The following is a 24,533-nucleotide window of genomic DNA, read 5'->3' on the forward strand; positions in this document are numbered from 1 at the left end:
CCTCGACTTTCTGACCCACAGACCACAACAACACCTCCTCCACAGTAGTGCAGCGACAACAATCTCTCCCTCAATGCCAGCAAAACTAAAGAGCTGGTCATTGACTTCAGGAAGCAAAGTACTGTACACACCCCTGTCAGCATCAACAGGCCGAGGTGGAGATGGTTAGCAGTTTCAAATTCCTAGGGGTACGCCACCAAAAATCTGTCCAGGTCCACCCACGTCGACGCTACCACCAAGAAAGCACAACAGTGCCTATACTTCCTCAGGAAACTAAGGAAATTCGGCATGTCCACATTAACTCTTACCAACTTTTACAGATGCACCATAGAAAGCATCCTATCTGGCTACATCACAGCCTGGTATGGCAACTACTCGGCCCAGGACCACAAGAAACTTCGGAGAGTTGTGAACACACCCAGTCCATCGCACAAACCTGCCTCCCATCCATTGACTCCATCTACACATCCCGCTACCTGGGGAAAGTGGGCAGCATAATCAAAGACCCCTCCCACCCGGCTTACTCACTCTTCCAACTTCTTCCATCGGGCAGGAGATACAGAAGTCTAAGAACACGCACAAACAGACTCAAAAACAGCTTCTTCCCCGCTGTTACCAGGCTCCTAAACGACCCTCTTATGGACTGACCTCATTAACACTACACCCCTGTATGCTTCACCCGATTTCGGTTGCCCTATTATGTATTTTCTTTTATTTCCTTTTCTTTTCATGTACTTAATGATCTTTTGAGCAGCTCGCAGAAAAATACTTTTCACTGTACCTCGGTACACGTGACAATAAACAAATCCAATCCAAAGCAGGCACCAACTCTTACTCAGGCAGGAATCAACCTTTGGATGCACCATGGCAAGACTATACCATCGCTTAGAACGTTAGTGATGGACATTGCGTATAACAGCCAAGAAGCAAGAGCACAGCTCCCGATGATAAAAGGGCATGGGGCTAGTCTACTCGGGCGGGACTGGTCTATCTCACCCTAGTTCAATTGAATTTTTCTGAGCCAGCTCAAACATTGCATTGCTGGAAGCGTGAAGCAGATTGATAACCTGTCCTTTTCAATCAGGATTGCATGCTTGCAAGATACCTAGAGGCCTACACGTGAAAGGAAGAAACTTTGCATCCAGAAACACTGTTCTCAGAATGCAGAGTATTCGTAAAGTAAATAGTATGCATGGATAATGCTGCAAGTTAGTACCATATAAAAAATCGTGGCGTGTAAATGTTGATTTTAAATGAGAAATAGGTTCATTTGGAATTATATTAGTAAAACCTTTCTTCTATAAGACATTAATTAGCCTTGATGTTAACCATCACCATTTCCCACCCTCCTCCCTTGGTTTCAAAGTGAAATGTATTATCCTAACACCAACCTGCTATTTTCAATTTCACTTCATTGTCCATACCAAAAATCATATTTGGTACATTGCTCAGTCATTTAAAAATATATAATAAACAACTAATGAAAACAAAACTACCCTATCACGGATGTTTAACTTTTAGTTTAGTTTTATATTTATATTTTATAGAAAGGAATATCAGGGTGCCCCGCCATGGAGAAGCAGGCTATATATTACCTATTTAAATCTGGTTAGGATCAGCAGGACCGCTCAGTGATTCTAACCATGCCAGCTCTTCCAGTCACTTTCAGCCACACCCACACTCTCCTCATAAATATAGGAACTATTATCTTCACAGCATGCTAAAAACATCCTAGAGGTTACCAGAATCAAATTACAAAAGCTGCAAAATCTCACTCACACTATAACTACTTAAACTTCTCTTGAATTGTTTTATTTAAATCCTTGCTCATTCTACTTTGAAGTACAATAATGTATACAACATAGTCAGTCATAGGAGAATATCAGAGGACATTGATAAAAATAATTGGACTATAAAGGTGATAATTCAATTTGATGATTCAATAATGCAATCAGAAAATGGACAAATACGATAATCAAGATCTTCTCATTTAGCTTCATTCAACATCAGTTGAATTGTGGAGCATTCATTCAATCAGATGCTAATTACAGTATTCATTTTTAAAATATATAACTTTCTTACCTTCATGTGACTTATTTCTGTTTCGGGTTTAGGGGTTTGAAAATAGATTGCGCCTGTTGACAACTTGCATCACAGCGATAGTATGCAATTTGGAGGGAATGATGTTCCTACGCATCTGCTGTCCTTGACCTTCTAGAAGGTGAAGGTTGCAGGTTTAGGAGGTGCTGCCAAAGCCTTGGTAACCTGCTGCACATCCTGAAGTACACACTGCAATCATACCCTCATGGTGGACGTTTAAATCAATTTGTTATTTGTTACGGATGATGCTGAGCTTAGAATGTAGTTGCAACTTCACACATCCAGGCAACTGGACCGTTTTCCAGAATTGTTACAGGCCATTTGTCCCAGGTGTCTGGCTAATCCTCTGAAGGGGAAATTCTCCTATTACCACTCTCCTGCTTTTCCTTGCAGGAATGCACATTTTTCCTTTTCAGATAATGATCCATTTCTCTTCTTAAAACATCAATTGACTTTACCTCCACCACACTACGGCAGTACATTCCAGATCTTAACCACTCACTGCATATAAAGATTTATCCTCATGTCGACATTGCTTCTTTTGCCAATTACCTTAAATTTGCACCGTCTGGTTCTCAATTCTTCCATAAATTCAACTTGTGCCTTGTAGATGGTTGAGGGGCTTTGGGGCACTAATGAACCAGAGAACAAAAATAGCATCTGAGCTGGTCAAGTTGCAAAGCATCAATGTGATTGCTCCAGTTGAGTTTCCTGCCCCCCCCAAACAGGATGTTAGGTCTGAACTCAGCGATGGTAATCACAATGAATGCCATTGGGACATGGTTCAGATCTCACTTGCTGATGGTCATTATTTGATACATGTACGGCACAAATAAACGTTCCATTTACCAGTTTAAGCTTGGATGCTGTCCTGATCTTTCTGCATATGGGCATTGTCTACTTAATTATCTGGAAAATAGCAAACAGAACTGAACATTCTTTAGCAAACATCCCCACTTCTGAGAATAAGGAGGAAAGATGAAGCTGGACACTTGGATCTAGAATGGTGCTGGGAAACATCAGCAATAATTTTCTGAAGCAGAGACTTCGGTAACCTTTTGGGAATGAGCATGGCACAAGGAACATCAAACCCAGTATAGCAAATATTTTTAGCTATTGAAATTTATCCTCTGCTGCCGCAAGAATGTTCTCCCATCTTTGAGCAGAAGAGTGACACAGCAGATCCTTAAGTTTAAAACTCCTTGGTGAATTTCTAAATTAAGTGAATAAATGTATAGATGGTTGACATGATTCCATATCAGTTTCAAAACTGAACCCAATGGCATCCCCTCAACCTACCTCATGTAAAGTTTCAACACCACTGTAGTGATATCATGGTTGTGTTGTAATTCACTGACTGACTGACTAGGGTCTCATTAGTATAGAAGTGAATAGTCAGGTGACCTCAGACTGACTGGAGAGCTGGGGAGAGGTTGCTTGTGCATGATCATACGGTTATTCATCTGTTGTTTTGTATACAGTTGACCCACATTCATTAATATTAATACATTGTTTATAGCTTTAGCTACAAGTGTGCCTGTAATATAAATCAGGCCACCTGACAAGAACATAACATGGTACCAGGATTGGATGGTATTAAACACCAAGAAAAAAAAAAACCTGCCAGAGATTTGAAGATTTTGCAGACTGCAAGAATGAACAACATGGAGTAATTGAAGCCACCAATGAGTCTCATATTTCATGGTAATGTGGACAGCAACTGAAGTATGTTTAAATAGCAATTTCATCGGTTTCTTACTGCAGTAAATTTAGGAGATCAATCGCGTAAGGGAGCGAGGCTCCTAACAGCAGCAGGGCCCGAAGCAATTACTGTGTTTAATACAATTAAATTTGGGGCTGGTTTAGCACAGGGCTAAAGAGCTGGCTTTTAAAGAAGACCAAGGCAGGCCGGCAGCACGGCTCAATTCCCGTACCAGCCTCCCCAAACAGGCGCCGGAATGTGGCGAGTAGGGGCTTTTCAGAGTAACTTCATTTCAAGCCTACTTGTGACAATAAGCGATTTTCTTTTAATTTCATTTGCAATGAGGATAGTAAAAAAATGTAACTAAGTAATTCGAAAATTTGATGCACATTGCTCCCCGAGAAAGAATGACATTTATGAGCACTTGTGTTTAGATCACGTTTACAGAACACACAAGAGTCCACAGATCATTTAATCACTGATATAAAGTTAAAAGCTAAAACCTGTAATTTTTCTGCAATGGAATCTTCCATGATTGTGTTTGGTGTGAATGAAAATAAGCTGAGGGAACGGTTGCTGAGGGAATCGGAGCTGTCCTTGGAACAAACAGCTAAAATTTGGGTCACTGTCTGTGTGGAGTTTACATATTTTCCCCGTGCTTGCATGTGTTCCCCCACCCCCCAAAGGTGTGCAGGCTAGATGAATTGGCCACTCTAAATTGCCCCTGAATTGGAAAAAATGAATTGGGTACTCAAAAATGTATTTTAAAAAAGATTTGTCAGACTCACAAGCTAGCAGCACAGCATTCAAAAATATTTCTCAGTAATGGTGCCGTCTTCTTGGAGGAAAGCACTCCGGTTGCCGCCCTTTTTCCAAAAAGGCAGGAAACTTCAAAAAAAAAAAAAGGATGGAAAGTTGCTGCAGCTCCTCGCCCACCAGCGAACAGGTTAAAGATCAGGACAAAGTATTTCTGTGTAAAACATAGACATAGAATTTACAGTGCAGAAGGAGGCCATTCGGCCCATCGAGTCTGCACCGGTTCTTGGAAAGAGCACCCTACCCAAGGTCAACACCTCCACCCTATCCCCATAACCCAGTAACCCCACCCAACACAAGGGTAATTTTGGACACTAAGGGAAATCTATCATGGCCAATCCACCTAACCTGCACATCTTTGGACTGTGGGAGGAAACCGGAGCACCCGGAGGAAACCCACGCACACACGGGGAGGATGTGCAGACTCCGCACAGACAGTGACCCAAGCCGGAATCGAACCTGGGACCCTGGAGCTGTGAAGCAATTGTGCTATCCACAATGCTACCGTGCTGCCCTTGGTCAAAGATGTGGTCAAAGGCACAAATTAAGGCAGCGTCCAGCATTTGGCAAGTTTTTTTCCAGATGCAAAGGAAAAAATCACTTTGCTCAGAATTGTTACTCTAATGTCAACCCCAGATCAGTCAGCACAGTGGAAGACAGTCTCCAGTGATGAAACATCATTGTTTGCTGGAGTAACAGGGAATAATTTCCCGTACCAGCCTCCCCGAACAGGCGCCAGAATGTGGCGACTAGGGGCTTTTCACAGTAACTTCATTTGAAGCCTACTTGTGACAATAAGTGATTTTCATTTCATTTCATTTTTTGGAGACATCAAAAAATTCTCCAGCACTTAAAAAAAATGCAAACTGATACTCCATTAAAAATAAATGCAGTTGATGAGGACAAATGGCTGCTACCACTTGAAGTGAATGGTACAGTGATCCAACTGAAGTTAGACACAGGTGCCAAAGCCAATTTAATCAGCATGATTGGTTTAAAAACTTCAGCCAATTAGAAGAAATCACAAAATACCGGCGATTATAATGATTCAAGCATTAAAAATTATGATGCTCGTGTCCAGAGTGTGGTGGTGACGAATGTGCCATCCTATTCTGTATTGTTTCTGAGGGCTTGGATTCATTTAGGTGATCAGTCCTGTGAAGAATTAGGTCTAGTCCAGTTGGTAAACTGGAGCAGTATTCCAACGATTCTGAGAACATTATCAGCAAATTCAGTGATGTGTTCACTGATTTTACTGCACTGCCATTCACCAACAAGATACAATTTAAAGAAGGTGCATCATCTAAAGCACCGATACAAAATATTAGTAGTGAAATTGCTGAAGATGTAGATCTGCATGTCAATCTCATTTCTACCCTATCACCCATATCAGATACAAAACCACAAGTTATCAAGAAGATGGAAGAACCTACCAATGGGGTAAATTCCGTGTTGTATGCGAAACAAAAAAATGGTGATGCTCGTATAGGCATGGATCCCAACGATCGTAACGAAAAAAAGTGTACATATTGTAAAACAGTTATTACAGAAAGCCAATCTTATCCATATCTCACGAAATCATATTACAAAGCATTACCATTGTCACATGGTAGATAGCCAGCAGAGTTACTCATGAATAGAAGGTTGCGTACCACACTTCTATATTTGGAAAAGAAGGAGGAGAATGCAGTAGAACTGAAGGAAATGCAAAACATTAAAGCAAAACAAGAGCAGTTCTATGATAGCATGTCTAGAACTTTACCACCTCGGAGTAGTGATGACATTGTGTGAGTAGAAGATTCAGGCAATTGGTCGAGAAAAGCCATTGTACTTGGAAGTAGTAGCACCTCGTTCCTACAATGTACAGACAGAGGAAGGATTGGTTTTAAGAAATCATCACGCACTCTTGAAAACTTTCACAACAACGTGATGGATGACAAATCAACGTCAGAATCAACGTCAGCTGCAGTGTCAGATAGTTCAGCAGTTCCTGAGCATGAAAATGTCAGAGAATATTGAATCTAGGAGTCTCATTAGTATATAAGTGAATGTTAGAGTCAGGTGACCTGATTGACTAGAGAGCTGGGGAGAGAGGTTGCTTGTGCATTGTCATATTGTTGTTTTGAATATAGCTGACCCACAGTTAATGTTAATAAATCGTTTATAGCTTTAGCTACAAGTGTTCTTGTAAAATAAATCAGGCCATCAGACAAGAATATTACAACCACATTTGATGGCATCCAACTACAGGTTAACCACTGATGAAGATGAGCACCATCTAAATCAAACAAAATATCAGTTTTGAAAGAAGCTCTAAATCTGCTTCTCTTGGTACCACATACCACATCATTGATCATCATTGTTGGCCATATTGAATAAAATGGGAGACAAGGTTCAGCACTATCTCAATTCTCTTTCAAAAGTATGTTGTTCTCAGTCCTCTCCTAACTCTTAGATAGATCTTGGGATCTGCAGTACAGATTCTGAATAAAATCACCAATTTGAACACTTATTTCCATCCTTTGAAACTTCTTTGTGAGACAGTCAGAAAGACAATTTGTATTTATAGTGCACCATTTAACATAGTAAAACATTACAAGACATTTCAGGGAAACATTAAACAAAATTTGATCTGAAAAGCCTTTGTGATGCCGAATAGAGTGAAGCACAGCCTATTCACACAATGTTACTAGATTAAGAATAAAGTAAAAGAAGTCTCAAAAACAGAAGTACTATCACAGTATAGCCAGCCAACAATTTCAAAGACTGGGTCCAGAGGCTGCAAATTTTAGGAAAATATACAATTTTAGGGCAAATGAAAAATAACTGTTGTGTTTCATCTTCTATGTCTTGCAACAGAATCCACCAATCACCTAGACTTGTCCAAACCAGGATCCTTATTGAATCACACGTGGCAAGATAGTTATCGTGGAGTTTCTTTGTATTCCTCTGGAACTACGCCTAGCATGACTGTTCACCTTTATATCTTACTACCACCTGCTACAACCATCTGCGCCCCACTTATATGGGAGTCCCTAGTCACATGATCACGGTCTTTTGACCGCATGGTGTATCTGCACCGCCAACTACTGGTTGAAGTTTGCACACCATCCATCTATGATATTGCTTAGAAGCATATCACCACATCCCCCTTCCTCAGAAAACATTAAGATTTGTTTAAAAGCAACACTGATCTTTTAACTTTATACAATCACAATATTTGTCTAACAATGTGAATGTGTTTTACGAGGGTGTCCATAAATATGATATGCCTGGCCAGTGTCCACCTCTCTTGCACAGAGAATTGTGCCTCCCTCACGGGATCACCTCTGTGATTATTCAAACTGTTGCCGGCCTCTTCAAAGACTAGTTTACGTACCAGCCCTTTGCTTCTTTTCCTCTTTGCTCTGTGCCTTTGGAAGGCCTGCGTCCGTGACTGCCACGCTTGCGTCACCAGCCTCTCTCTTTTATGCTTCCTGGCATGATGCTTTTTGCTGGCTTCTCGTTGTTTCCGTCGCTGGTTTGTTAGTGGGATGAGCTAACTCTCCCAGTGTTCTCCTCTTTATCCTTTTCATTTTGAGAGCATGATGATGTATTTCTTGCTTTTGTGTTTCGGTTTAGCAGCCTCTGGTGTGATGCTGGGTTTTTTTGTGTGCTCAAGGTCTGCAGAGTTTCAGGTGGACCCTGAAGAACTTTGCATCATCTTTAGATAGTGTAACCACGCCCACTTCTGCAGCCTCACCTTGGTCGAGATGATCCAGGCACCTTGGTCAAATTCAAGAATGTGTGAGTGATCTGTTGAGCTGCATATTGAGATTGTCATCAGCTTTTCCTCTGGACAGCACGGTAGCATAGTGGTTAGCTCAATTGCTTCACAGCTCCAGGGTCCCAGGTTCGATTCCCGGCTTGGGTCACACTGTGTGTGGAGTCTGCACGTTCTCCCCACGCACACGTGGGTTTCCTCCGGGTGCTCCGGTTTCCTCTCTGTCCAAAAATGTGCAGGTTAAGTGGATTGGCCATGCTAAATTGCTCTTGGGTGGGGTTACTGGGTGGTGGGGGTGGACTTGGTGTGGACTTGGTTAGGGTGCCCTTGCCAAGAGCCGGTGCAGACTCGATGGGCTGAATGGCCTCCTTCTGCACTGTAAATTCTATGAGTCAGTGTTGGAGTTGCCCACTGCAACATCTAAGTTGCTGTCATCGATGTCTTCCCATTCATCATCAGAGTTGTTGATGGTTTGGGAATGAGTTATAGGAACCGTTTTGAACACTTGGAAGAGTTACCACGTACCTCTGAGGCCAGTTTCTCCAATACTGGGATGATTTCTTCCGTTTCTGGCTCGGTCAGTGGCTGATCCTCCATGTAATCAGCAGCTTCAATTTTAAAGTGCACCATTCTGAGCTCCCTCTCTTTTCAGTGTGCAACGCAGTCTGGGCAACTCCCATGACCACCTCGTCATTCCTTCCAGACCACCAGAGTAGCGCTTCTTGAGCCTTTTCATTGAGCCCCTCTGTTCTGCTGGGAAACAGATCTATAACTAGTCCATACTGGTCTCCATCTGTCTCATTTTCTGCACCATCGTAGAAATCTTCGAGCAGATATTCGTAGTTGTCATCATCGGATTCAGCATATTCTGCAATGATCTCTCCTGTAAAATATAACATTGAATACAGAATTATATGTTCACACTGTAGGGCACCAAGTACAAATTCAGCCTCGAGTTTGGCTGCCAAACTTTGGCCTAACATTCCATGCTGTGAAACTTCAATGGAGCTGAAGTTAAAGAATGATTCACTTGGTACAGTTTCCGTCACAGTTCTGGGAGTGCTTTGGTTTTGTTGGAATTGTTCTCCCTCCAGTCGATTTTGCAGCCTGCGTACCTCAGGTTTTCTGGTTCACCACAGAATGAATTAAGCGGCTGCAAATTTCTGATAGACGTTTGTGATCACCTCATTTGTGAAATACTCATTGGGCTCGAATTTGAACTCGAGTGAAGCTCCACGCCTTTGCATGCTCTGTCCATTTAACATCACATCTTGCAGATACTTTATTACGGGCTCGTCATGCTCCTGTATTACGTACCCGAGCATAGGCACGTTCTTGAAGGCAACGAGAATTGTGGAATGTTCGCTGGCTGTTCCGTCTCATCTGATTTGTCGTCCCCCACCTGCATTTCTTCCGAATCCACATAAACCGTGTACACTGTGATATTTTGTAGAGCTCTGTAGTATTCAGCTGGCCAGCCATCTTCTGCGACACACAGTCGCTCAACTAAATTCAGGCATTCACATGAATCTGCTCCTAGGATGGAGTCAACGTCCATGTCTACAATATGAAATAGTAACGTGTACTTCATGTCTGCCACGGATAGCACCAGTTCGCATACACCAAAGGTCTCCACTGTTCTTGTACCGAAGTCCACTGGCAACCCTGGCTGTTCAGCGACTTTCCACTGCACATTCATCTTTTGCAAAGCACACTGACTAACGAGGTTGGCTTTTGTTTTAGGGTCAAAGTCACATTGCAATAGAGAATTGTTTAGTACCAACATCGATCTCAACCTTGTTTTAATGGATTCCGGACATTTCTTACTACCTTCAGTCTTCCTTAACATTTTGTTTTCATCATTCTTGTTCGGACTCTTCTAGTCCTTTGCCACAACGAAATTGATGAAAAACGGTTCTTCGGTATTTATCTCATCCAACTGCATTCACTGATCTTACATGGTCCATTGTGGAACACGCAAAACATTGTTTTGCAAAATATCTAATATGACCGCACCTGGAACAGACTTTTGTAAAGGCCGGACATTGTTGTGGGGCATGTAGAGTGTCACCCTTTTGGCACAAGCAGGCAGCGGCGGCCCTTGTCGGCCGCTTAAAATGGCAACCCGAACTGAGACCATGTTTCTTCATGATTTGCATCACAGCACTAATGGTGATGGCTTCTTCTTCTGAGTTGGCGCCAAAGTATTCGAGCAGAATGTGCCGATTCTCTGTGCAGCTATCCCCCGCCCGCCTAGCAAATCTTTACTGCCTGTTCCAGCACCAAATCTTCTTCCTGCAACAACCTCTCCCCACCCAGCACCAAAACAAAAAGAACATTCCCCAAACACAGTAAACATCCCCCCACGACAAACCCTCAGTTTGAGTCCAACTTTTCAGTCTGGATAAAGTTCCATGCCTCATCAGGAATTTCAAAATAGTGGTTTCAATCTTGGAACGTGACCCACAATCGCGCTGGCTGCAGCATCCCGAACTTCACCCCCTTCCAATGGAGCACCGCCTTAGCCCGGTTAAAACCAGCCCTCTTAGCCACCTCCGCACTCCAGTCCTGGTAAATTCCGATCTCCGAGTTCTCCCACCTGCTGCTCCGCTCTTTTTTGGCCCATCTCAGGACACACTCTCTGTCCATAAAGCGGTGGAATCTCACCACTACAGCCCTTGGCGGCTCGTTGGCTTTGGGTCTCCTTGCCAGGACCCGATGAGCCCCATCCAGCTCCTGGGGCCTCGGGAAAGCTCCCGCGCCCATCAGCGAATTGAGCATCGTGCTCATATATGCCCCAGCATCGGGCCCCTCCACTCCGTCAGGGGGACCCAGAATCCGAAGATTCTTCCTCCTCGATCTATTCTCCACGTCCTCAAATTTTTCCACCCACCTCTTGTGCAGCGCCTCGTGCACCTCCACCTTCACCGCCAGGCCCAAGATCTCGACCTCGTTCTCCGAAGCTTTTTGCCGCACCTCCCGGATCGCCGCCCCTTCAGTCTTCTGGGTCTCCACAAGCTTCTCAATCGCCGCCTTCATTGGCGCCAGCATTTCTGTCCTCAGCTCCTCAAAGCAGCATTTAAGAAACTCCTGCTGCTCCTGCGACCACTGCGCCCACGCTGCTTGGTCTCCACCCGCCACCATCTTGCTTTTCCTCCCTCGCACTTTTCGCTGCACCAGGATCACTTTTTTAACCGCTCCACTCCTGGTCCAAACCATATACTGTCGGGGGGACCTTGCTGTCACCTTCCCACACTGGAAGCCGTCGAACAATTGCCGTTGGGGCCCCTCTGAAGAGCCCAAAAGTCCATTCCCGGCGGGAGCTGCCGAACGTGTGACCTACCTAGGCATAGCCGCAACCGGAAGTCCCACAATAACTTTTTTCAAACCACAGATATATAACAACCTTTTGTAAAAAAAAAGGATGCAAGAACACTGTCACCAAGAGATGTTTCAATAGCTTGTATAAATTTCCTTTCTTGAAAAAAAATTGAATCACAAGGGAGAAGCCAGGACATCACATCAATTTATCATGATAACAAGTTTTTAAAATCTTTATTTTGAAGTTTTACAATAAATAATGACTGGAAACACACAAGAGTACTGGTACGGAACACAGCAGTAATTACCAAACTATTAGGTTTCCTGTAAGTGAGGCAATAAATTAAACATGTTGCATTTATATTACACCTTTCTTGATCTCAGGATCTTTAGGGCAGCACGGTAGCATTGTGGATAGCACAATTGCTTCACAGCTCCAGGGTCCCAGGTTCGATTCCCCGCTGGGTCACTGTCTGTGCGGAGTCTGCACATCCTCCCAGTGTGTGCGTGGGTTTCCTCCGGGTGCTCCAGTTTCCTCCCACAGTCCAAAGATGTGCAGGTTAGGTGGATTGGCCATGATAAATTGCCCTTAGTGTCCAAAATTGCCCTCAGTGTTGGGTGCGGTTACTGGGGTATGGGGATAGGGTGGAGGTGTAGACATTGGGTAGGGTGCTCTTTCCAAGAGCCGGTGCAGACCCGATGGGCCGAATGGCCTCCTTCTGCACTGTAAATTCTATGATAATCTATGATGATATCCCAACATGTTTCATAACCAATGAAAATCATGAGCTGTAGTCACGGAGCTTCCAGTTGTGGCCAAGAGCTAATCGGTCGCTCACAAGGTGGCTACCGCTTGGAGGTGTTGGATTTAGCCCTTTCTGCCCAGTTAATTGGGGATTTTTTGTGGAAAAAGTGAGAAGTGAGTGGAGGAAGGTGGTTTTTCCCCCAAAGTGGAATGTCAACGGGGTAGTACACCCGGCAAAAGTCGGTGAGAGCTCTAGCACAGTAGATAGAGTACATGCATGACGCAGGACCAGTGGAAAAGATGGTGGAAGAGGAAGGGTTGTCGTCGTCTGCCACACTGTTGATGGACTTTATCAAGGGGGAGTATCATCAACAGCCAAAGGAGATGCAAGGGGAATGGTCCAGTGCGATTAAGGGAGCACTTGCCCCCTATTCAGGTCTGCCGGAGGGTGTGGAGGGAATGCGTGCCATGGGCTACACTTCGAGGATGTTCGAGAAGTTGGTCAAGGTGGGGGTCTTCGAGAATTTTGGGTGGGCCCAGGTGAGAGGGGTGCTGGATGATTGGGCGGGATCTGTGCTAGATGGGGATGGCGGACCTCAGTAAAGGAGGGGGACATCAGAAACCCCCGGTGAGGATAGTAAAATAGAACATACGAGGTTTAAATAGTCGGTTAAACAGTCATGGGTGTTTGCGCACCTAAAAGGTTTGAGGGCAGCTGTGATTTTCCTTCAGGAGACGCATTTACAGTGAAGGACCAGATGCAGTTAAGGAAGGGATGGGTGGGGCAGATGTTCCATTTGGGTTTTGACTCTAAGTTGAGGGGGTTGTGATCCTATTTCATAAGTAGGTGGCATTTGTGACAGCTAGGGATGTGCGGGACCTGGGGAGCAGTTTGGATGGTGAAAGGGGTCCTGGCGGGAGCGTCAGTGGTGTTAGTGAACGTATTTGCACCCAATTGGGACAACACAGACTATGTTAAGAGGCTAGTAGCATCTATTTCGGACTTGGATTCCCATCAGAACATACAGTGCAGAAGGAGGCCATTCAGACCATTGAGTCTGCACCGACCCACTTGATCCCTCACTTCCACCCTATCCCCATAACCCAATAATCCCTAATATTTATGGTCCAGATATTTTTTTTGGAGTGGGGGCTGGGGATCCGTGGAGGTTCAGGCACCGGGGAGAGAGAGAGAGTTCTCCTTCTCCCATGTACATCGGGTATACTCACAAATTGATTTATTTGTGGTGGGGAAGACGATGCTGTTGGAGATCGTGGGGGTGGAATATGCGGGATAATTTTGGATCATGCCCCTCAGGCTCTCCTCCCCTCCTCCTCATGCCCCCCTCCCCTGCTCCTCACACATCCTGCCCTCCACTCCTCCACATGCACCCCCCATCCAGTCCTCCCCATGCACCCCCTCCCCTCCCCTCCTCCTCACACACCCTCGGCCCTCCTCGCGACCTCCTCCCCCCTCACTCCCCCTTCCCTTTCCCCCTCCCCTCCTCCTCAAGCCCCCCTCCCTCTCACCATGCCCCCCCTCCCCTCCTCCTCATGCCCCCCTCCCCTCCTCCTCATGCCCCCCTCCCCTCCTCCTCATGCCCCCCTCCCCTCCTCCTCATGCCCCCCTCCCCTCCTCCTCATGCCCCCCTCCCCTCCTCCTCATGCCCCCCTCCCCTCCTCCTCATGCCCCCCTCCCCTCCTCTTCATGCCCCCCTCCCCTCCTCTTCATGCCCCCCTCCCCTCCTTCTCATGCCCCCCTCCCCTCCTCCTCCTCACGCCCCCCTCCCCTCCTCCTCCTCACGCCCCCCTCCCCTCCTCCTCCTCACGCCCCCCTCCCCTCCTCCTCCTCACGCCCCCCTCTCCTCCTCACGCCCCCCTCCCCTCCTCACGCCCCCCTCCCCTCTCCTCCTCCTCACGGCCCCCTCCCCTCCCCTCCTCCTCACGCCCCACTCCCCGCCTCCTCACGCCCCCCTCCCCGCCTCCTCACGCCCCCTCCCCGCCTCCTCACGCCCCCTCCCCGCCTCCTCACGCCCCCCTCCCCGCCTCCTCACGCCCCCCTCCCCGCCTCCTCACGCCCCCCTCCCCGCCTCCTCACGCCCCCCTCCCCGCCTCCTCACGCCCCCCTCCCCGCCTCCTCACGCCCCCCTCCCCGCCTCCTCACGCCCCCCTCCCCGCCTCCTCACGCCCCCCTCCCCGCCTCCTCACGCCCCCCTCCCCGCCTCCTCATGCCCCCCTCCTCATGCCCCCCTCCCCGCCTCCTCATGCCCCCCTCCCCGCCTCCTCATGCCCCCTCCCCGCCTCCTCATGCCCCCCTCCCCGCCTCCTCATGCCCCCCTCCCCGCCTCCTCCTCGCGCCCCCGCCCCCTCCTCGCGCCCCCTCCTCCTCCTCCTCGCGCCCCCTCCTCCTCCTCCTCACGCCCCCTACCCCTCCTCCTCACGCCCCCTCCTCCTCACGCCCCCTCCCCCTCACGCCCCCCTCCCCCTCACGCCCCCCTCCCCCTCACGCCCCCCTCCCCCTCACGCCCCCTCCCCCTCCGCACCCCTCCCCCCCTCACGCCCCCCTCCTCCCCCTCACGCCCCCCTCCTCCCCCTCACGCTCCCCTCCTCCCCCTCACGCTCCCCTCCTCCCCCTCACGCTCCCCTCCTCCCCCTCACGCTCCCCTCCTCCCCCTCACGCTCCCCTCCTCCCCCTCACGCTCCCCTCCTCCCCCTCACGCTCCCCTCCTCCCCCTCACGCTCCCCTCCTCCCCCTCACGCTCCCCTCCTCCCCCTCACGCTCCCCTCCTCCCCCTCACGCTCCCCTCCTCCCCCTCACGCTCCCCTCCTCCCCCTCACGCTCCCCTCCTCCCCCTCACGCTCCCCTCCTCCCCCTCACGCTCCCCTCCTCCCCCTCACGCTCCCCTCCTCCCCCTCACGCTCCCCTCCTCCCCCTCACGCTCCCCTCCTCCCCTCACGCTCCCCTCCTCCCCCTCACGCTCCCCCCCTCCCCCTCACGCTCCCCTCCCCCTCCCCCTCCCCTCCCCCCCTCACGCTCCCCTCCCCCCCTCCCCCTCACGCTCCCCTCCCCCCTCCCCCCTCCCCCTCACGCTCCCCTCCCCCCCCTCCCCCTCACGCTCCCCTCTCCCTCTCCCCCTCCCCCTCACGCTCCCCTCCCCCCTCCCCCTCACGCTCCCCTCCCCCCCACGCTCCCCTCCCCCCCACGCTCCCCTCCCCCCTCCCCCTCACGCTCCCCTCCCCCCCCTCACGCTCCCCTCCCCCCTCCCCCTCACGCTCCCCTCCCCCCCTCCCCCTCACCCTCCCCCTCACGCTCCCCTCCCCCCCACGCTCCCCTCCCCCCTCCCCCTCACGCTCCCCTCCTCCCCCTCACGCTCCCCTCCCCCCTCCCCTTCACGCTCCCCTCCCCCCCTCCCCCTCACGCTCCCCTCCCCCCCCTCACGCTCCCCTCCCCCCCTCCCCCTCACGCTCCCCTCCCCCCCTCCCCCCTCCCCCCCCCCCTCACGCTCCCCTCCCCCCCTCCCCCTCCCCTCCCACCCTCCCCCTCACGCTCCCCTCCCACCCTCCCCCTCACGCTCCCCTGCCCCCTCCCCCTCACGCTCCCCTCCCCCCCTCCCCCTCACGCTCCCCTCCCCCCCCCTCACGCTCCCCTCTCCCCCTCACGCTCCCCTCCCCCCCTCCCCCTCACGCTCCCCTCCCCCTCCCCCTCACGCTCCCCTCCCCCCTCCCCCTCACGCTCCCCTCCCCCCCTCCCCCTCACGCTCCCCTCCCCCCTCCCCTCACGCTCCCCTCCCCCCTCCCCCTCACGCTCCCCTCCCCCCCTCCCCCTCACGCTCCCCTCCCCCTCACGCTCCCCTCCCCCCCTTCCCCTCACGCTCCCCTCCCCCCTCCCCCTCACGCTCCCCTCCCCCCCTCCCCCTCACGCTCCCCTCCCCCCCTCCCCCTCACGCTCCCCTCCCCCCCTCCCCCTCACGCTCCCCTCCCCCTCACGCTCCCCTCTCCCCCTCACGCTCCCCTCCCCCCCTGCCCCTCACGCTCCCCTCCCCCCCTCCCCCTCACGCTCCCCTCCCCCCTCCCCCTCACGCTCCCCTCCCCCCCTCCCCCTCACGCTCCCCTCCTCCCCCTCACGCTCCCCTCCTCCCCCTCACGCTCCCCTCCTCCCCCTCACGCTCCCCTCCTCCCCTCACGCTCCCCTCCTCCCCCTCACGCTCCCCTCCTCCCCCTCACGCTCCCCTCCTCCCCCTCACGCTCCCCTCCTCCCCCTCACGCTCCCCTCCTCCCCCTCACGCTCCCCTCCTCCCCCTCACGCTCCCCTCCTCCCCCTCACGCTCCCCTCCTCCCCCTCACGCTCCCCTCCTCCCCCTCACGCTCCCCTCCTCCCCCTCACGCTCCCCTCCTCCCCCTCACGCTCCCCTCCTCCCCCTCACGCTCCCCTCCTCCCCCTCACGCTCCCCTCCTCCCCCTCACGCTCCCCTCCTCCCCCTCACGCTCCCCTCTCCCCCTCACGCTCCACTCTCCCCCTCACGCTCCACTCTCCCCCTCACGCTCCACTCTCCCCCTCACGCTCCACTTTCCCCCTCACGCTCCACTCTCCCCCTCACGCACCCCTCCCCCTCAGGCTCTCCTCCCCTCCTCCTCATGCCCCCCTCCCCTGCTCCTCACACATCCTGCCCTCCACTCCTCCACATGCACCCCCCATCCAGTCCTCCCCATGCACCCCCTCCCCCCCCCTCCTCACCACACACCCTCGGCCCTCCTCGCGACCTCCTCCCCCCTCACTCCCCCTTCCCTTTCCCCCTCCCTCCTCTCCACGCTACTCCCCTCACTCCCCTCACCCCTCTACCCCCTACCCTCCTCTCCTCACCACGCTCCTCCCCTCCCTCCCCTCACCCCTCTACCCCCTACCCTCCTCACAACCCCCTTTCCCTCCCATCCACCTCACGCCCCCTCTCCTAACCTCCTCACACCCCCCTCCCGTCCCCCTCGTCATGCACCCCTCCCCTCCTCATGCCCCTTCCCCATCTCCTCCTCATGCCCCCCTCTCCTGCTCCCCACCTCCCCTCCACATGCATTCCCCATCCACTCCTCCCCATGCAACCTATCCCCTCCTCCTCACTCACTCGCTCGGCCCTCCACACGACCCCCTATCCTCCTCTCCTCCCCCCCGCCCCTCCTGTCCCCCCTCCCGCCCATCCTCTCCCACCACCCTCCCCCTCTCCCCCTCCCTCCTCCCTCTCCCCTAGCCTCTCCCTCCCCTAGCCTCTCCCTCCCACCCCCTCCATCCCCCTCACCCCAGCTACCCCCTCCTCCTCACCCTACCTAACCCCCTTGCTCCCCCCTCCCCTCCTCCTCACTCCCACCTCCCCTCCTCCTTACTCCCACCTCCCCTAGGTTCCAACTTACACCCCCTCCGCATATCCCCATCACACCCTCCTCGATCGCCCTCTCCCTCCTCCCGTCCCCCCCTCCTCCACACGGCCCCCCCCTCCTCCTCACGGCCCCCCCCTCCTCCTCACGGTCCCCCCCCCCTCCTCCTCACGCCCCCCCCCTCCTCCTCACGGCCCCCCCCCCTCCTCCTCACGGCCCCCCCCCTCCTCCTCACGGCCCCCCCCCTCCTCCTCACGGCCCCCCCCCCTCCTCCTCACGGCCCCCCCCCCTCCTCCTCACGGCCCCCCCCCCTCCTCCTCACGGCCCCCCCCCTCCTCCGCACGGCCCCCCCCTCCTCCGCACGGCCCCCCCCCTCCTCCTCACAACTCCTCCCTCCTCCTCACAACCTGCCCTCTCCCCCTCACGCTCCCCGCTCCCCGCTCCCCCTCACGCTCCCCGCTCCCCCTCACGCTCCACTCTCCCCCTCACGCTCCACTCTCCCCCTCACGCTCCACTCTCCCCCTCACGCTCCACTCTCCCCCTCACGCTCCACTCTCCCCCTCACGCTCCACTCTCCCCCTCACGCTCCACTCTCCCCCTCACGCTCCACTCTCCCCCTCACGCTCCACTCTCCCCCTCACGCTCCACTCTCCCCCTCACGCTCCACTCTCCCCCTCACGCTCCACTCTCCCCCTCACGCTCCACTCTCCCCCTCACGCTCCACTCTCCCCCTCACGCTCCACTCTCCCCCTCACGCTCCACTCTCCCCCTCACGCTCCACTCTCCCCCTCACGCTCCACTCTCCCCCTCACGCTCCACTCTCCCCCTCACGCTCCACTCTCCCCCTCACGCTCCACTCTCCCCCTCACGCTCCACTCTCCCCCTCACGCTCCACTCTCCCCCTCACGCTCCACTCTCCCCCTCACGCTCCACTCTCCCCCTCACGCTCCACTCTCCCCCTCACGCTCCACTCTCCCCCTCACGCTCCACTCTCCCCCTCACGCTCCACTCTCCCCCTCACGCTCCACTCTCCCCCTCACGCTCCACTCTCCCCCTCACGCGCCACTCTCCCCCTCACGCGCCACTCTCCCCCTCACGCGCCACTCTCCCCCTCACGCGCCACTCTCCCCCTCACGCGCCACTCTCCCCCTCACGCGCCACTCTCCCCCTCCCGCGCCACTCTCCCCCTCCCGCGCCACTCTCCCCCTCACGCTCCACTCTCCCCCTCACGCTCCACTCTCCCCCTCACGCTCCACTCTCCCCCTCACGCTCCACTTTCCCCCTCACGCTCCACTCTCCCCCTCATGCACCCCTCCCCCTCAGGCTCTCCTCCCCTCCTCCTCATGCCCCCCTCCCCTGCTCCTCACACATCCTGCCCTCCACTCCTCCACATGCACCCCCCATCCAGTCCTCCCCATGCACCCCCTCCCCTCCCCTCCTCCTCACACACCCTCGGCCCTCCTCGCGACCTCCTCCCCCCTCACTCCCCCTTCCCTTTCCCCTCCCTCCTCTCCACGCTACTCCCCTCACTCCCCTCACCCCTCTACCCCCTACCCTCCTCTCCTCACCACGCTACTCCCCTCCCTCCCCTCACCCCCCTACCCTCCTCACAACCCCCTTTCCCTCCCATCCTCCTCACGCCCTCTCTCCTAACCTCCTCACACCCCCCTCCCGTCCCCCTCGTCATGCCCCCCTCCCCTCCTCATGCCCCTTCCCCATCTCCTCCTCATGCCCCCCTCTCCTGCTACTCTCACTCCCCTCCCCTGCTCCCCACCTCCCCTCCACATGCATTCCCCATCCACTCCTCCCCATGCAACCTATCCCCTCCTCCTCACTCACTCGCTCGGCCCTCCTCACGACCCCCTATCCTCCTCTCCTCCCCCCCGCCCCTCCTGTCACCCCTCCCGCCCATCCTCTCCCACCACCCTCCCCCTCGCCCCCTCCCTCCTCCCTCTCCCCTAGCCTCTCCCTCTCCCCTAGCCTCTCCCTCCCCTAGCCTCTCCCTCCCACCCCCTCCATCCCCCTCACCCCAGCTACCCCCTCCTCCTCACCCTACCTAACCCCCTTGCTCCCCCCTCCCCTCCTCCTCACTCCCACCTCCCCTCCTCCTTACTCCCACCTCCCCTAGGTTCCAACTTACACCCCCTCCGCATATCCCCATCATACCCTCCTCCATCGCCCTCTCCCTCCTCACGGCCCCCCCCCTCCTCCTCACGGTTCCCCCCCCCTCCTCCTCACGCCCCCCCCCCTCCTCCTCACGCCCCCCCCCTCCTCCTCACGGCCCCCCCCTCCTCCTCACGGCCCCCCCCCTCCTCCTCACGGCCCCCCCCCTCCTCCTCATGGCCCCCCCCCTCCTCCTCACGGCCCCCCCCCCTCCTCCTCACGGCCCCCCCCCTCCTCCTCACGGCCCCCCCCTCCTCCTCACGGCCCCCCCCCTCCTCACAACTCCTCCCTCCTCCTCACAACCTGCCCGCTCCCCCTCACGCTCCCCGCTCCCCCTCACGCTCCCCGCTCCCCCTCACGCTCCCCGCTCCCCCTCACGCTCCCCCTCACGCTCCCCCTCACGCTCCCCCTCACGCTCCCCTCTCCCGCTCCCCCTCACGCTCCCCTCTCCCTCTCCCCCTCACGCTCCCCTCTCCCTCTCCCCCTCACGCTCCCCTCTCCCCCTCACGCTCCCCTCTCCCCCTCACGCTCCCCTCTCCCCCTCACGCTCCCCTCTCCCCCTCACGCTCCCCTCTCCCCCTCACGCTCCCCTCTCCCCCTCACGCTCCCCTCTCCCCCTCACGCTCCCCTCTCCCCCTCACGCTCCCCTCTCCCCCTCACGCTCCCCTCTCCCCCTCACGCTCCCCTCTCCCCCTCACGCTCCCCTCTCCCCCTCACGCTCCCCTCTCCCCCTCACGCTCCCCTCTCCCCCTCACGCTCCCCTCTCCCCCTCACGCTCCCCTCTCCCCCTCACGCTCCCCTCTCCCCCTCACGCTCCCCTCTCCCCCTCACGCTCCCCTCTCCCCCTCACGCTCCCCTCTCCCCCTCACGCTCCCCTCTCCCACTCCTCCACATGCACATCCCATCCATTCCTCCCCATGCACCCCCTCCCCTCCCCTCCTCCTCACACACCCTCGGCCCTCCTCGCGACCTCCTCCCCCCTCACTCCCCCTTCCCTTTCCCCCTCCCTCCTCACCACGCTACTCCCCTCCCTCCCCTCACCCCTCTACCCCCCTTCCCTCCTCACATCCCCCTTTCCCTCCCATCCTCCTCACGCCCCCTCTCCTAACCTCCTCACACCCCATCTCCTCCTCATGCCCCCTCCCCTCCTCCTGATGCCCCCCTCTCCTGCTACTCACACTCCCCTCCCCCCTACGCCCCCTCCACCCCTCCACATGCAATCCCCATCCACTCCTCCCCATGCAACCTATCCCCTCCTCCTCACTCACTCGCTCCTCCTCACGACCCCCTATCCTCCTCTCCCCTCCCCCCCGCCCCTCCTGTCCCCCCTCCCGCCCATCCTCTCCCACCACCCTCCCCCTCTCTCCCTCCCTCCCTCTCCTCTCCCCTTCCCCTCTCCTTCCCCTCTCCTCTCCCTCCCCTAGCTTCTCCCTCCCCTAGCCTCTCCCTCCCCTAGCCTCTCCCTCCCTCCCCTCCTCACCCCAGCTACCCCCTCCTCCTCACCCTACCTACCCCCCTTGCTCCCCCACCTCTCCTCCTTACTCCCACCTCCCCTACGTTCCAACTCACACCCCCTCCCCATATCCCCCTCCCGCGCCCACTCCCTCCTCCCTCCCCCCTCCTCCGCCTCGCGCCAACCTACCTCCGCCCTCGCGCCACCCCTCCTCCGCCCTCGCGCCACCCCTCCTCCGCCCTCGCGCCACCCCTCCTCACGCCACCCCTCCTCGCCACCCCGCCTCACGCCACCCCGCCTCACGCCACCCCGCCTCACGCCACCCCGCCTCATGCCCCGCCCTCCCTCACGCGCCCCCGCCGCCTCCCCCTCCCCTCCTTGCGCCACCCTCAGCCCGCCTCCCGCCACCCCGCCTCCCGCCACCCCTCCTCCCGCCTCACGCCACCCCTCCTCCCGCCTCACGCCACCCCTCCTCCCGCCTCACGCCACCCCTCCTCCCGCCTCACGCCACCCCTCCTCCCGCCTCACGCCACCCCTCCTCCCGCCTCACGCCACCCCTCCTCCCGCCTCACGCCACCCCTCCTCCCGCCTCACGCCACCCCTCCTCCCGCCTCACGCCACCCCTCCTCCCGCCTCACGCCACCCCTCCTCCCGCCTCACGCCACCCCTCCTCCCGCCTCACGCCACCCCTCCTCCCGCCTCACGCCACCCCTCCTCCCGCCTCACGCCACCCCTCCTCCCGCCTCACGCCACCCCTCCTCCCGCCTCACGCCCCCTCCTCCTCCTCACGCCCCCTCCTCCTCCTCCCGCCCCCCTCCCCCTCCTCCCGCCCCACGCCCCCCTCCTCCTGCCTCGCGCCCCCCTCCTCCCGCCTCGCGCCCCCCTCCTCCCGCCTCGCGCCCCCCTCCTCCCGCCACTCCTCCTCCCGCCTCGCGCCACCCCTCCTGCCGCACCCCTCCTCACGCCCCTGCCGCCCCCCCTCCTCACGCCCCTGCCGCCCCCCCTCCTCACGCCCCTGCCGCCCGCCTCCTCCTCATGCCCCTGCCGCCCGCCTCCTCCTCACGCCCCTGCCGCCCGCCTCCTCCTCACGCCCCTGCCGCCCGCCTCCTCCTCACGCCCCTGCCGCCCGCCTCCTCCTCACGCCCCTGCCGCCCGCCTCCTCCTCACGCCCCTGCCGCCCGCCTCCTCCTCACGCCCCTGCCGCCCGCCTCCTCCTCACGCCCCTGCCGCCCGCCTCCTCCTCACGCCCCTGCCGCCCGCCTCCTCCTCACGCCCCTGCCGCCCGCCTCCTCCTCACGCCCCTGCCGCCCGCCTCCTCCTCACGCCCCTGCCGCCCGCCTCCTCCTCACGCCCCTTCCGCCCGCCTCCTCCTCACGCCCCTCCCGCCCGCCTCCTCCTCACGCCCCTCCCGCCCGCCTCCTCCTCACGCCCCTCCCGCCCGCCTCCTCCTCACGCCCCTCCCGCCCGTCTCCTCCTCACGCCCCTCCCGCCCGCCTCCTCCTCACGCCCCTCCCGCCCGCCTCCTCCTCACGCCCCTCCCGCCCGCCTCCTCCTCACGCCCCTCCCGCCCGCCTCCTCCTCACGCCCCTCCCGCCCGCCTCCTCCTCACGCCCCTCCCGCCCGCCTCCTCCTCACGCCCCTTCCGCCCGCCTCCTCCTCACGCCCCTTCCGCCCGCCTCCTCCTCAGGCCCCTTCCGCCCGCCTCCTCCTCACGCGCCTTCCGCCCGCCTCCACCTCACGCCCCTTCCGCCCGCCTCCTCCTCACGCCCCTTCCGCCCGCCTCCTCCTCACGCCCCTTCCGCCCGCCTCCTCCTCACGCCCCTTCCGCCCGCCTCCTCCTCACGCCCCTTCCGCCCGCCTCCTCCTCACGCCCCTTCCGCCCGCCGCCTCCTCACGCCTCATGTCCCCCCTCCCTCTCATGTCACCCCCTCCCTCTCATGTCACCCCCTCCCTCTCATGTCACCCCTCCTCCCTCATGTCCCCCCTCCTCCTCCTCCCTCTCATGTCCCCCCTCCTCCTCCTCCCTCTCATGTCCCCCCTCCTCCTCCTCACTCTCATGTCCCCCCTCGTCCTCCTCCCTCTCATGTCCCCCCTCCTCCTCCTCACTCTCATGCCCCCCTCCTCCTCACTCTCATGCCCCCCTCCTCCTCACTCTCATGCCCCCCTCCTCCTCACTCTCATGCCCCCCTCCTCCTCCCTCTCATGCCCCCCTCCTCCTCCCTCTCATGCCCCCCTCCTCCTCCTCCCTCTCATGCTCCCCCTCCTCCTCCCTCATGCACCCCCTCCTCCTCCCCGCTCTCATGCACCGCCTCCTCCTCCCCGCTCTCATGCACCCCCCTCCTCCTCCCCGCTCTCATGCCCCCCTCCTCCCTCTCTTTCCCCCCTCCTCCCTCTCTTTCCCCCCTCCTCCCTCTCATGTCCCCCCCTCCCTCTCATGTCCCCCCTCCCTCTCATGTCACCCCTCCTCCCTCATGTCCCCCCTCCTCCTCCTCACTCTCATGCCCCCTCCTCCCTCTCATGCCCCCCTCCTCCTCCCTCTCATGCACCCCCTCCTCCCTCTCTTTCCCCCCTCCTCCCTCTCTTTCCCCCCTCCTCCCTCTCATGTCCCCCCCTCCCTCTCATGTCACCCCTCCTCCCTCATGTCCCCCCTCCTCCTCCTCACTCTCATGCCCCCTCCTCCCTCTCATGCCCCCCTCCTCCTCCCTCTCATGCACCCCCTCCTCCTCCCCGCTCTCATGCACCGCCTCCTCCTCCCCGCTCTCATGCACCCCCCTCCTCCTCCCCACTCTCATGCACCCCCCTCCTCCTCCCCACTCTCATGCACCCCCCTCCTCCTCCCCACTCATGCACCTCCCTCCTCCTCCCCACTCTCATGCACCCCCCTCCTCCTCCCCACTCTCATGCACCCCCCTCCTCCTCCCCACTCTCATGCACCCCCCTCCTCCTCCCCACTCTCATGCACCCCCCTCCTCCTCCCACTCTCATGCATCCACCTCCTCTTCCCTCTCATGTCCCCCCTCCTCCTCCCTCTCATGGCCCCCCTCCTCCTCCCTCTCATGTCCCCCCTCCTCCTCCCTCTCATGTCCCCCCTCCTCCTCCCTCTCAT

The 24,533-nt window shown here is 56.9% G+C and overlaps 1 protein-coding gene across 3 annotated transcripts in view; it reads right to left on the reverse strand.

The window, feature by feature from the left end:
* Positions 1-24,533, reverse strand: part of fndc3a (fibronectin type III domain containing 3A) — a 406,018-nt gene that overhangs the window by 379,222 nt on the left and 2,263 nt on the right. The window contains exon 2 of one of the 3 annotated variants that reach the window (XM_072514247.1): positions 6,384-6,472. The exons of the other annotated variants lie outside the window; for them this stretch is intronic. Within the exon in view, the coding sequence (XP_072370348.1) occupies positions 6,384-6,444 (61 nt within the window). The 5' untranslated portion in view covers positions 6,445-6,472. The remainder of the gene's footprint in view (positions 1-6,383; positions 6,473-24,533) is intronic. 3 annotated transcript variants of the gene reach the window in all.

The sequence above is a fragment of the Scyliorhinus torazame genome, chromosome 8, assembly GCF_047496885.1.
Source record: "Scyliorhinus torazame isolate Kashiwa2021f chromosome 8, sScyTor2.1, whole genome shotgun sequence".
Taxonomy (NCBI): domain Eukaryota; kingdom Metazoa; phylum Chordata; class Chondrichthyes; order Carcharhiniformes; family Scyliorhinidae; genus Scyliorhinus; species Scyliorhinus torazame.